Source organism: Falco punctatus, assembly GCF_963210335.1.
Source record: "Falco punctatus genome assembly, chromosome: 8".
NCBI classification, from domain to species: domain Eukaryota; kingdom Metazoa; phylum Chordata; class Aves; order Falconiformes; family Falconidae; genus Falco; species Falco punctatus.
The window spans coordinates 53984901-53998671 of NC_137588.1; the positions used below are offsets into that span (position 1 = coordinate 53984901).

The 13771-nt window shown below is 44.8% G+C and overlaps 1 protein-coding gene across 1 annotated transcript in view; it reads left to right on the forward strand.

Moving 5' to 3' along the window:
• Positions 1 to 1212: 1212 nt before the first annotated feature.
• The window catches only part of ERGIC1 (endoplasmic reticulum-golgi intermediate compartment 1), a 59891-nt gene continuing 47332 nt past the window's right edge, over positions 1213 to 13771 (forward strand). Inside the window, exon 1 of the mRNA XM_080398224.1 lies at positions 1213 to 1388. Within this exon, the coding sequence (XP_080254350.1) occupies positions 1369 to 1388 (20 nt within the window). The 5' untranslated portion in view covers positions 1213 to 1368. The remainder of the gene's footprint in view (positions 1389 to 13771) is intronic.

Consider the following 13771-nt stretch of genomic DNA (forward strand, 5'->3'; position numbering starts at 1 on the left):
TATCCAGATATGGGCCTAGTTTCTGGGTGAAAGGAAAAAATTAAAAGATGTGGATCTCTTAGTACAGAGATGATGACAGCAGGAGGAAGAGGAAGAAAGCTGCAGAATCAATTAGAAAAGCAGTATGTTGCACACAGCTTGTTTAGATTGCTGTCATTTCCCTCTTTCTCTTGCCCTGCTTTTAGACTTAAAAGGCAAGAGTAGCTGTATCTTGTTCCTGCACTGTAATCTAACATGCACTGTATATAAGGGACAGTACTTCCTAATAAAGCAGTGGTCACTCTACCTGCAGCAAGAAGTCCCTGGCCGGTGCTATTATCCGAAGACATTATTAAGGGAAGGACGCTGGGAGTGTGGAACAGTACGGGATCAGCCATGTGTGTTGCATTAACCCTGGCAGGGATGCAGTCAGACAAAAGCATTTGGGCAAAATGGCAAGACTGAGGAAATGCCTTGCCAAAAGAATTGGCAGCTTTTTCTTATTTTAATTCCTTGGCTTCTAATGAAAGATTTTGAAGAGCGAGCGAAGGAGCCACACTGGTACCAAAGGAGTCCATCCTCACCAGGAGGTGTACCTGAGGGTGCGTGTCGCAGCGGTGCAGGAGGGCTCCTCCTTCGAAGCGTGAGGCTTTCCCCAGTCTGCCACTGAGGCTTGACTCTGTCTCCAGCCAAAGATACCGCCGTCACAAACACCGGCCCTTACGCCTGCGATGCTGAGCACGCCCTGCACAGCTGCCATGCTGCGGCCTGCAGGCCCGGGCAGTCCCGCTGGGCAGGCTGGCACAGCCGGGGGGGGGGCTGCAACCCCAACGTGCCCCGCTAACGTGGGCAGCGGCTGCACCGGGCTGGGCCTGCCCCGCCTGGCAGGGTCACCCCCGGGGCCAGGAGCCCGGTGGCTATCGGGCAGCAGGTGCTGCCAGGGCCCAGAGAGGTGGCCAGGCCCGTGAGGCACCGACTGGGCCCTTGCGGGGCTGGGGGCGCGCAGGGGCCCGCGGGGCAACGGAGCGCGGGCAGGGCCCTGGAGCTGCGTGGCACTGCGGGCATCCAGGGGGGCCCTCAGCGCCGGGGGCGGTGGCTCACAGCCGTGGGGCGTCCGGGGGAGCCCTGGGCCCGCGGGGCGGCGTGGGGAGCGCAGGCGGGGCGGGGGCGCGGCGGGGAGGGCGAGGCCCGGCCGCAGCCCCGCTGCCCCGCAGCCGCCGCTGCCCGTAACCCGGCGGCGGAAGCGGCCGCCGGCTCCAGCCGCCCAATGGGCTGGTGCTGCGCTGCGGCGCGGCCCGTCACTTCCTGGCCCTGCAGCCGGCGGCAGCGAGGCGAGAGCCGGGGCCGGGGGCGGCGGGGCCCGCAGCCTGCCCGGCGCCCGCCACCAACATGCCCTTTGACTTCAGGAGGTGAGTGCGGCCGGGCGCGCCGCCCGCCCTCCCCGCCGGGCCCGGCCTCGCTCGCCCCCTCGGGGGGCCGCCGCTCCCCAAGCGACCTCCCCTGGCCCCGCCGCCCCCGGCCGGGGCGGGCTGCGGTGGGCGCCCCACGCCCGGCGGTGCTGGCTGACGCGAGGCCGCGGCTCAGCAGCAAGGAGAGGGCCGGGCCCGTGACCTGCTGTGAGGGGGGAGGGAGGGATGGAGGGAGGGAAGAAGTAGGTCTGGGCAGGGAAGGGACGTGGGAACGCGGGAGGCTCAGCCCGGCGAGCGGTGGTTATTGTATAACGCGGTTGTGCAAAGCGCAGAGGCGGCGTGTGGAGTTTCGAGCTGCCGCGGGCGGGGCGGGTGGGCCCGGGTCGCGGGGCCGGGGTCAGGGCACTGGGCCCCTTCGCCTCCCTCGGGTCCCCGAGGGCTCGGGGAGGGGGCGCTGGCCACGGTGGGGCTGTGTGCGAGGGAGGCTGGGGGCACCGTCGGCGCCCCCACCTTGGTCTGGGCCTTGGGAGTGGGTGTGAGGTGCCAGGTGTGCGGTGCCACGCACCAAAGCAGAAGTGAAGAGGGCCCTTTTGACTCACACGGTGCAGAAATAGCAACTGTGGAATCATTTTCTCTTCAAGCCGTTCCTGAACTAAAGATTTGTGCCTTTGGTACAAGTTGTAACCTTTGGAAACTGTACATAACTTCACCAAATTCATAGGTGCCATGGGGAAGACACACAGTCTTCTCCTGTCGGTTTTACTAGAACATTAACATTACAATTAAAAAATACACGTTTTTTTGAATTGACAGATACAGTTGTTGCTTGGTGCTTCTCATGTAGGACCATCGTGAACCCTACATTTGCACCCCTTTGAGATGACGGGGGGAAACGGTGATATTGCAGGCTTTTTTTAGTTCTCCCGAACAAAAGTTGTGTATTGTATTTTTGCTGTAATTCTAAATCAGGCCTCTCATTTATACAGGCTGACAGGATCTTGTATGTGATCCATGGGGCACTATTGAACATGGAGGCAGTTGCTTCTGAATGAAAACTTGCTGAAGCTGGAAACAGCATCTGCTGGATCATTTGGGATCCGGGGCCCAGAGCCTCATTTCTGCTTTTGTAAAATTTGATAGAAAGTATCTTCTCAGCTTTGGAGACATTCTGCCAGCTGCAAATCCCATTTGCCGTCTATTTTCAGACTTGTACAATACATGAACAATAAGAGATCATGGGTTGTGGCTGTCACTTTGTAATAGCAGATAAAGAAAATGTTATCTTGGATGTCTTTGAAAATGTAATTTTTGTTGGGTCTCAGAATGTGCATGTGGAAACACTGGCTCACCAAGAGTAATCATCTTAAGAGACAGCACTAGTGCTTCACTTTGGAATGGAAAAAAGGCATTAAGGAAAGGCAGAGTTGCAGAGTTTGTGTTAATGAGTTACAAAAACATAGAGGCATCAGTTCAGATCTGCATTTTAAAGACTCACAATTGCAAATAACTTCTTTGTCATTCACATTGGAGGATTAGGATTAGAAACAGACACTTCAAAGCACCTTCTCAAATAGTAAGCTTACTGAAGCTGAAGTTCAGCTTTCCTGCAAAGATGAATTTTTAGAAGACCACTGTTGATAACAAGAACTTTCTATTTAAAGATGCAGAGAAACTATTGTTATGAGCAATTAACCACTTCCCTGTTTTAGAAGCCTGAACAGAAGTTCAGGACCAAAATTTTTGCAAAAGTTGGAGTCTATCTTTAAGCTGTTGCGGTTTTTGTTCATTGTGCAGTCAATGGAACAAAATCTGCTGAGGCTGGAAAATTTTACTGTCATAGGTGAATGAAGTATGATACGTACGTTGAAAGAAGTGTACAGTTACTTCCTGACAACTATAGAACATACAATACAGTGCTCTTAGAGAAATAAGGTTAAAACTGTAGTAAGTTTCTGAATGAAGAGATGTTTTTCATCATGTGAAATGCAAGGTTTTTCTTTCAGAGGTTTCAACTGGATGTTCTCTTTGGCAGGTATAGTTTGGCACCCTGTCTTTAGCACACACTGTAAAATGGGTGTTATGCCTATGTATGATTAGAGGGTTGGATTCTTAAGAAACTTTTAAAATTGTCCCTAAGTATCTCCTGGAGTCCAAAATGCAGAGGTCCCAAGTGGAAAGGCATTGTGTTCTTCTGGAGACCACAGTTTTCACAGGTCTGTGTTGCTAATGCATCTGAAGAAATCACTGACCCTAACTGCTTTGCTAGGGCATTTGGGAAGGCCAGTTCTTTTTTTGTTGGATCTTTCCCTCAATTAGAGCTTTTATTTTTGGTATTGTAGAATGACAGGACATTGATAGGTAACATCAGCTGTAGAAAGGGGCATAGCAGACCAGGTAAAAGTTTGGGACTCAAGCTCTGTTTCCACGCAAAATAGCTCTAGGAGGAATGGATTGCCACAGTCTCACCTGGAGAAGAGAGACACAAATGGCAAGTAATGAAAACAGCCCATGACCAAAGAAGTCCCTATTCCTCACCAACTAAAAGTCAAAGAAATAATTTCCGTCCACACAACTAAATCTCCTTCCTATCTCCTAGACTTATGGGTTCATATTTGGCCAGACTGAAGAACCCAAAGTGCTTGAACGTGTTTCTTGGTAGTTGTCTCCATGGGTCGGTCTGAGGCATATTTGTTGGTGTCAGATATGGAAGTAGCTTGTTTGTTACTTGTACTTTTTTTTTCTGTAGGACTTCTGTTTTCTTGTCTTGTTGTTACTTTTGCTAATATAAAATGCATTTAATTTATAAATAAAATAATACTTTTCACAGTAATTTCAAGTGAATAATAATTATTCTGTCCCAAGCATCTTTAGGGTTTTAATAATACTTAGTACTCACCTAGGGTTTTTAATTTTTCAAAGCATTTCATTCACACTAATCTCTACAGTCCTGCTGTGATGTTGGTAAGGAACCAAGTTTTCTGCTTCCAGATTAGAGCCTTCAGTACAGGTTTGTTCAATGCATGTCACAAGACACCAGCCCTCCTACAGAACTGCTAAATTAGTTTGTATCACTGGAAGGCCTGGTTCTTTCTTATTTTTTAAGACCTATTTGACTGTAAGAGAAAACCAAATTTTTTTCCTTGTGGCGTCTCTCCCTGTTTGTTAGAACTTTTGTTAGCAAAGCAGCTTCATACCTATTTAATTGGGGATTTTGAGTTAGGTCGCTGGAGCTGAAAGGGTATTTCCCCCTCAAGCATTTAGGAGACCCAGTGTCACCTGCATAGCTGCGGCATCTGTGGTTGGTTAAAATCATAATTAGGTTGAACTTTAAGCCAGGGTCATCTGGAATAGTGATTGTGGGTTGGAGCATTTCTCCCACCTGTGATCCATGTAGCAGGGAGGGTTAGCTTCAGCAGCTAATGCCAGTGCTGGACCTTAGACTGCTCTGGTGTTGAGAGTTAGAGGTAAAAATGAAGTGACTTGACTGCACTGGGTGTGGATGTGTTAGAGAGAAACGTTGCTGCAAGTTATTTTGAATCTGTTGGGTTTTCTTGGCGTTTGCCTGTTTGCATGAAAGAGTTACTGATCGGTTGGGTTTGTGGCAAATACTGAAACTTCTGAACTATTTTGGCAGCTTTAACTGGTTAGACTGAGAAAAACTAAAATAGACCTCTCTGAAATCAAGGTTTTGTTCTAATTGTGGGCAGTTCTCAGTTGTGCCCTGGCCACGTTTTTGGCAGAGTGACAAACATCTGTGGATGGAGTAACAGTATGTTACACCTGGATTTTGGAGGTTATGGGAAAGGAGCCAGCTTTAGAAAAGATTTAGATTTAAATGCTGATTTAAGATGGAAGGCCTTTGCGGCAAAGGCTCTTATTCCATCTGCACAGTACAGTGGTCCCCCACAGTCAGCTGTTCTTTGGCGCATCTCTGATAAATTATACTTCTTATGTGGGCATTCTGATTCAGATATAAATGACATTTTTGTTGTTTTGGGTCACAGGCAGGTCTCTGCTTTGGTTCCTCTGTGCTTTTTTCAAATCAAATTGTCCAGTCTTAACGAGCTGACACGCTTCCAACCTTATTGCTTTTAGAAGGGGCAGTGTATTTGGTTTTCATTTAGACCAGAGTTGTGATGGCTAATAGCCAAACTGATGCTTAAGACATCTGACCTGGCACAGTTGTGAAACCAGTGATACAGACTGTTTCAGCAACATCAGGGAGGTCTGTTTGTCTGCCTTCCATTCCCAACCAGATTAGTGAGGGCAAACCAGTAAATTGTAGGTGATTTGAAGGTTAAGGAGAAAAATCTTTTTCTGAACTAAGCAACCCCTTGGACAACAATTTTTCATTCACTTACAAGCCTAAGGAAAATAGCTTTCTTACAGGCTTAAGAAAAGAAGGAAGAAAGCTATCTTTCATAATCCTACTATTTTTCTTTCAACAGGTTTGTGAGGGTCATGACTTAAAATCTTTCTGTAACCCCTCAAATCTCACTTAAACTTGTATGGGATTTGTTTGGCCTGTTTGAACATTTGCCAGTTGTTAAGCAGAAATGGGGACTACGTGATGTTTTGGCACTGCCTAATAAATACCAAAGGTTAGTGGAAACACGCGTGTTTGCTCAGAAGTTTTAGTTTGGAGTCTCAACCAGCTCTGCATTTCTCATCAGATCATGGTGCTCTGTACTCCATCCACCTGCTAGCTCTCTCCCAGCACCTTGTTTAACTGGTTGCATTAGCACAAGTTCATTTGCCAAAATTACTTGCTGAACTGACTTTAACAAATGAGCTCACGGTGCCTCTCCTATAGAAGGTATATGGTGGTGATAGCAGCAGGTAGGTGTCTTCTTGGCTGAAACAGTGTGGGGAAGACAGAGAAGAAAGAACAGTGAAAGCCAGCTGATATGGCTTCTTAGATGAGTTGTACCTTCTGGTTTGTGAGTAGCAATGGCATAGCAAAAAGGTTTGCATGTGCCCTGTAGTAAGCTGTGCATGGTCACACTCACTTCCACAGCCATAGACATTGCCACCTTAAAAATCTTCAGTCCTCTATGTGACTGAGCTGGTAGCTGTCACTTCCAAAGTTAATGTCTACGTTTAAACTAGTGGCAGTAACATTATTCTGTGTTGGTTAGATAGTTGCCTCTCTACAGTTCACAGGGACCTGCGCTTTTTCTCTCCAATTCCTGAAGTGATAGCTGACCACTTCATAGCGCCTGGTAACTGAGCAAGTGTATTTTCATGGTGAACTGCAGCCAGGTCTGGCAGGCATGTTCCACTTCACATTGTGCAATGTCACTGGTAAACAAGCCTTCCAAGTGGTATTGCTGCCACCTTACGTAATTACCAAAGTTGATTTTGGTGCCAGGCAGTGCCATGACTAACTTTGTTTCAACAATAGGCCTTTGAGGACACCTGAGAAATTATTCTGCAGTCAGATGGGCAAGCAGGGTTGTACAGACAGTCTGTTGATGTTGATGCCACAAATAGCTGATTATACATAGCATGCACGTGTATAAATATTGCTAAGTCTCCCTCCCTAATGCATTATTTCTCTTAAAATGTAGTTGGAGTAGATTTTTTTTTTTCCCAAGTAAGTACAGAACTATTAAGGTCTGGCTTTGTAGGAAAGTTTTGTGTTGTTCTTTCTAAACTTTAACTGTCCTCCTTTGTTCACTTGTTGATGACACAGATGCTTTCTTCATGCCATCATAGTTCATTACTGTGAAAATAGCTGAATCACACAGTAAACAAAGTTGAAGCAATACCACCAGCATGGACTGAGAAGCTGTGGATGTTGTTCAGCTTGTGTTTTGAAGTGTGCCTGTGTATTTTTTAGGCATGTAATTCAAATGGTGGAGGTAGTAAGAAAAGAATAGTCTTGCAATGAAAGAAGAAACAGTGGGATCGTTTGGGGTTTTTTGTCTTCTACCCAAGCACAAGCACTCAGGTGTCTAGGTATTCCTGTATGGAGCCAGTTACCCCCAAAATGGAAAGCTTGTTCTGCCAAAAAAAGTAACCACAATCTTGCCATTATCTACAAAATCTTCCTTATACTGAAATATTTGAGTATTTTGGAAGTGATCATGGCAGACACATAAGTAAAGTCTGCAGTTAGTGCGATTTGCTGCATTTCAGCTGTGTGTGTTTGGATGTTTGGATTTTTGTTTGTTTGGATTTTAAGGATGTTTCCAAATGAGATGTATCTAGTTTAATCCAGAGAAGCCAGAAAGATTTGCATTTAACAAAAGAGCCTTCAAAATGCTATGTTAATATGGACAGGCATGTATTACTGCTAACAGGATTTCAGGCAGTCATGGTTGCTTAATATTTATTTAACAGTCATATCCTAGGGCAGATCACTTGGCTTCCTAATTGCTGTCCATCTCTGTAGACCACTGTGTGCTGTGAATAAAGCAGGGTTGGAGAGCCTGCCAAAACACAAGTGGAGCTAGTGATGTAAGTACGGCTTTGTGTTTTCTGATAAAGGTGAGGTCTCGGAGCCTCACTCGGATTCCATGTCACTCTAGATCAAATATGACCTTACTGAATTGAAATCTGAATCTGGCTGCTGCATTGTAGCAAGTTGTATCTGGACTAACAAACACTGGTAAACCTGATGCCCAACTACAAGTTGAAGCTCTGTCTTGGGTCTGTATTAGTCACGTTTTTCTAGTGCGGTAGCGTCAATACAGATGTTTCTTGGAAACTGAGTCAAAACCGGGAATGTCACTTGGAAGCCGGATGATGCATGAATTGTACTTGCTTTTAGGTAATACAGTTATATGCAACTAAAAAATAGGACTGAGTTGTAGAAGCACGTACAGAAATTCTTATCTCCTTAGACTGGAATTTAAATAGGAGAACCCAAGCTGGTCACTGCTGGTTTATTGATATTCTTTGGTTAGGTACTGAAAAAGTACAATATATTTGAATTCCTGCTGCATGCTTTGGGAAAGGGTGTGGGTTTTTTGACCCTAAATCTTGTGTATTAAGGATGGATTTCCTTATAGGATGGATTTTGTCCTATAGGAATTGCTTTGGAGGACAGGGAAGACTTGGTGGTGTGTGTGTAAAGCAGTGAGTGCCGTTGTGGGCTCTCTCAAGTCAGGGTTCTGCTGTTCTTAACTCTCCGCAGCTTCAGGCAAGTAACGGTCCCTTTCTGAGCGCCAGTGACTGGTTTGTTTTGAGGGGACCTTCCTTTGCTCGCTCACTCTGCGGAGCAGTGACTGAACAGTTTTCCCTTTGAGTGGTGTTCTTGGCCTGGTCCAGCATGAGATGGTGGGCTTAGCAGACCTCTAGGAGTTTCCCTTCTTGATACGGAGAAATCTCTATGTCCTGCAGTACGGTATAGATTGGCTTCTGTGCTTTTGAGGGAAGCCTTGTGAAGACAGAGCTATTTTCTTCACAGATTCCCCCCTTTTTTTTTTTCTTCACCAGATGTTATATTTGTTCGTGCTGTTTTGTACAAATCTCTGTGTGCTCTCCTAGTGCAGCTGGGACTTAAACCTTTCAGAAAGCAGCTTCCACAAATAAAATTGGCATGATTCTGATGCTAAATTAATCTTAACAGATCTTGTTTCAAGGTGTTCAGCAGTAAAGGCAGCAACAGAGTCTTCACATTTTGTCATTCCAGGAAGCTATGGGAAAGACTATAGTACAACTTTTTTTTTTTGTATTTTTCCCCCCAAAGATGTATCCTGGTTATGCTCTGAGTTGTGTGTAGGTAATTTCTTGGAAATCATAATCCAACTTTCAATTTTCTTCAGTATCCGCTAGAGATTAGAACGTTGTGTCTGTGGGGAGGGCTGAGGAGCTGGCTACTGGGGCAATACTGGGAACCAGCAGCTATGGACAGTGAGATGGAGCCAGAGGAACATGGCAGGAGGTAGAGGAACCCTGAACTGGCAGGTCTCAAATTGGGATAAAGGAGAGATGTTTGGGACTGCAGGGCTCACAGTGGAAGGAGTGGGTGAGGGACAGCACTGGAGGAAGTGTCTGGGCGATGTGATGGTGGGAGGCGCTGGGATGTGCTGGGGTTCTCTAAGAGCAAGAATCTCTTGAGCTTAAGGGGGATGAAGGCTCCAGGACAGGAAGGGTTACAGTCTGCTTATGACACTCAAGTATCTGAACAATTAATTAGCTTGGGGAGCAGCCACAGAACTTTAATCCTGTCCCCCATTCTTTGCCTCCATTCTTTCTGATCTCCAGAGTACGGTACTACCACTCAGAAGTACGATTGCTCTTGCTTACAGTCCAGTGAAGGGCTTGATCCCTTCAAATACCAGTCCCCTTACTTGAACATTTTTTCCTTATGATACTTTTCTCCTGTTTTGATGAAGCAGAGTATAGTTTGCTCACTTTATTAAAAATAACATTTCTCTTCCATCCTTCATTTTGACGCCTGCTTCACTGCTTAAAAGGAAATAAAATGCTTGCTGGCAAGACAGTGCCATTGAGTATTTGAGATTATAAATACTTTCTTCCTCCTAATTACCTTTGAATTATGTTTGAGCCTAACATATAAAAAAACCAAAGTGATGTACCACTTCCTCTCTTGCATTCTTGAGTGCCACCTGAAATAGTTTGCACTTTTGGCATATTTCAGCAATAGCAATTGTTCTGTATTCCTGGGTGATAGAGAACAGCTTCTTATGCACTGAAGGAGTAAGAGCACAAAATTTAGTACGTGGTTGACAAAAAGGTGTTAGGCAGGACAGCACAATGGAGTTGGGAAGGCTGGCAGAAGGGGGAAAACAGGAGAACTAGCTCCCTGGAAAGAAATCAATTTAAACAGGAGCAGAATGTATTCATTTTTTGTGCCCTCTTTCTGCAAGTGTGTGTGGATTCATAGTTCTTTTGTCCTAGAAATAAATGGGTTTGTTGGGTTTTTTCCTATACAAATCCTGCACCTGCTAAGTAACTAGCAGACCAGATGACTAATGCTGCAGAGGCTGATGCCTCTGTTCTCTCAGCCCCTTTCCCTAAATGTCCAGTTACCCAAAGGCTGGATTATATAATTAATGACAATCCTCCTGGCTAACCTTGTTTTCTTGTTCTCAGTACTCCTCCTCGTTTCAGAAACTTCCTCTGTTAGTTTCATTATGTTCTTGGAACTAGAATTAAGAGGGAGGAGCTAGCTGGCAAGGAAACCTATTCCTACATTTCACTCCTGGGCTTAGAAGTGTGGAGAGTCAGCAGGTGAAAAAAAAAAAATATTTGGAGGATAATGCTTCAAAAACTGACGTGATGTTGGGAGTGAAAAGTCAGTCATACGGAGTCTGAAAATTGCAGTCTTCTCCTGCTTTCAGCATAGTTTAAACCAGTTTACAATTGCTTTAGCCCCTGCACCTCCTTGTCCAGTCCTTCACATATCAGAGCTTGCTCAAAGTAGTTCAGGATAAGCAGTTTCCAATGTAATTTTAAAGCCTTGAGAGTTTGTCCATTAACGCTCCACTTCTGCAGTATGTATGTTAATATCCTATTGTGTGTAAATGAGGACTAGCTTGATTACTTAATGATGTTTGTATATTATCTGCTGTTACGCAGGTGTTAATCTTATAAAATGTGTTAATAACTGCTTGGTATTTACAAGTATCGGCTTATTAGTGCTCCTTTGAATCTGTATTTGCATTTCAACTCACATTTAGGGCCAAGCTTTGGTATTTTTATATTCAGTCTTTACTTTTTGTGTGCAACTGAGATTAACGAGATGACTTATTTTACTTTCCACATGCTTCGAAGTTTGTGTCCCAATTCATGAAACTCTTCCTGATCAAGATTGTTCGTAAACATGCACTCCAGGCATGTCCTTGTTACTGAACTGAGGCTTAGCTCTTGCAGTGCACATTCAGTTTGTTTTTGTAAGCCCGTCTTCCTGCGGCTTTCCTTGTACAGACCTTCAAAGAATTGGAACTTTGATCAGTAATACTTCATGTATTTCCAGAGTTTTTCATCTGCAGATTTCAATGTGCTTGATGAAAGGTGGGCAAATGTTACCAGGTGCCACTCTGCAAAATGAAGAAGCTGAAGAAGAAAGATTTAATTGACTGGAACAGAAATTACACAGTGAGTCAGTGCTGGGAGCGGAACAGAATTCAGGTCTGTTGGCTGCCACTGCTGCATCCCATCTGTGAGATCGCAGCGTGGCTGTCCCAGAAGCTGTCCTGAACTGCTCTCTGCACATTATGTTCTCATCTACCGGCAGACAGGAAACAGAAATTTCATTTAAACAAAGAATTAACAATCGCAAAATGAAGTGCTTGGAGTCAGTAGTTCCTATTTTCTTCCCTGCTGCTGAATTCCTGCCATTGTTTTCTCGCTCTGTAAAACAGGGGGATAGATTTCACCTACTTTGTTGGAAGAAGAGTTGTTTCTTATCTGTGCTGGATTGTGTAGGAGCTAAGTGTTCTTGCAGAGTTGTTTGAGCAGGCGCTTGCCTCTGAATGTGCGGAAAAGCAACATGATCTAAAGAAAGGATTTCAGAATGAAATCTTGGACTAGTATTTCTCCATAAAAATAGAAAAATTAGTGCTTTCCATGCATATATAGAGGAAGGTGTTAGAATAAGGCACCTCTACTGCCTGTGGACTGCTTTAGAGTGAATTTACTGATGTGTAGAAATTATTCATTCTTCAATAGACCCATGGAACAAAATTCTGGATTTTTGTCTAGCACAGGTTCAGCAAGGACCACAAGAAGTTGAAAATACATAGGGAGTTGAAGCCACTGTTTTTTTTTTTGAGTAAAGTAGGAGAGATTTTACTTTAAAAAGACACGCTGTCCTTGATGTTTCCCCAGTTAAAAACAAAATAACCCAAGAGCATTGGTTCTGATGGAACTTCTACTCTGTAAATCTCGTAATTTGATTTTAATGCTCTTTCCAGTGTCCCTGAGACAGAGACCACCCTCTTCGATCCTGACATTACTTTGGAGGGAACATGGCGGTTCCCTCTCTCTGTTCTTTAGAGGTCTCCAGCCCTCTTACTTGGGGGTTGCATCTTCTCTCAAGTCCATGCTTCCCTAGTATAGGGACTTGCTCCAAACTGCTGGTCAGACTGGTCTGACATTCTTTTTTGTAGCTGTTTTCAAGCACCTAGGGTACATAATCCAGCCCACAAAATTGCGGAGTAGTCTTCTCTGTCACCTGCCCAGCCATCTGCTCATTCATCTCCTCTCTCCCAGGGGAGTCTGGTGACGTCCAACCCCTCTCCAAGTCCTAAGCAGAGGGAAGTCTTGCCCCGCTTGTTCCTTTATCATCATTGTCCTACATACTAGCTGTTCTCCAGGGCAGTTTTTACTTTTTAGATTATTTCAAATATTCTGTTGTTAGGTGCATGGAATGGCATATCTGGTCTTTCAAGCCATCTCTGCATACCCTAAAAGTCAGCCTGCTGCTACACTCTACAGTCTTGAATAAAATCAATTTAACAAGTAAAGAGGTTAATCTTTTTCTCTCTGATCCTGGTCACAGTAGTTCTAGGTATGGTTTTAACAACTGTTAACAATAAAAGCCGCCTCCCCCCCCCAGCAACAACAACAAATAGGTGCCTGGGATTTTATTTTTATTTTTTAAATAGATAGCGTTTTGTTAATCAAAAGAGCGCTATGTGTGCAAACCAGACTCAGCTGTGCTGTTTGTTCTGCTTTTACATTTCCCTCAGCTTGACCAGTCACATTGAAAATGAAATTGGTGGTTTTAGATTTACCCATTATACAAAAGTAACAGATTTGCTTTTAAAGATCTTACTGCGAGTGTCTGATGTGCTTCATAGGAGGGAACAAAGCCAGGAAGGTACATTCTGTGTTGGAGGTACCTGTCTGTGTTTGGTGGAGTGAAAGCGTATGTATAAGCCTGCTTGTATTTATTTAGAGTTTAACGTCCTCTGAAGAGGTTTTCTCTTATGCACTTGTACTTCTGATTCTTAAGCTTTGGTTAGATGATGGACATCATCTTGCCTGAGCAGTCAGCAGATCACAAAGATATATATTCGCCTTGACACAAAACAGCATGCCTTTGGTGGGAAGGTTTCTCTAGAAATTCCATGGGTACTAAAGGAAGGGCGTTTCCTCTTGCCTTTAGTCTCCAGCCTTGGAATCCTCTTGCTGTGACAACAGTCTCTCCATAGCTTCCTTTTGAGTCCACCAAATTCGCACAGAAGATACCCAATCCCAACGAGGGCTCTTCCCTCCCCACCCCACCCCCTCTTCTGCTTCCCAGGTACACTGGTTTTGAGGGGCAGAAGGAAGCTTCTGAGACAGATGCTGTGATTAAGTTCTGATCTCCCCTTTGTAACACCAACCTCCACTAAAGTTTTCCTGGAGAGAGAAAATGGAGTCCATTTGGGCACAGTTGTCTTTGAATGCCTGATAGACTTAAT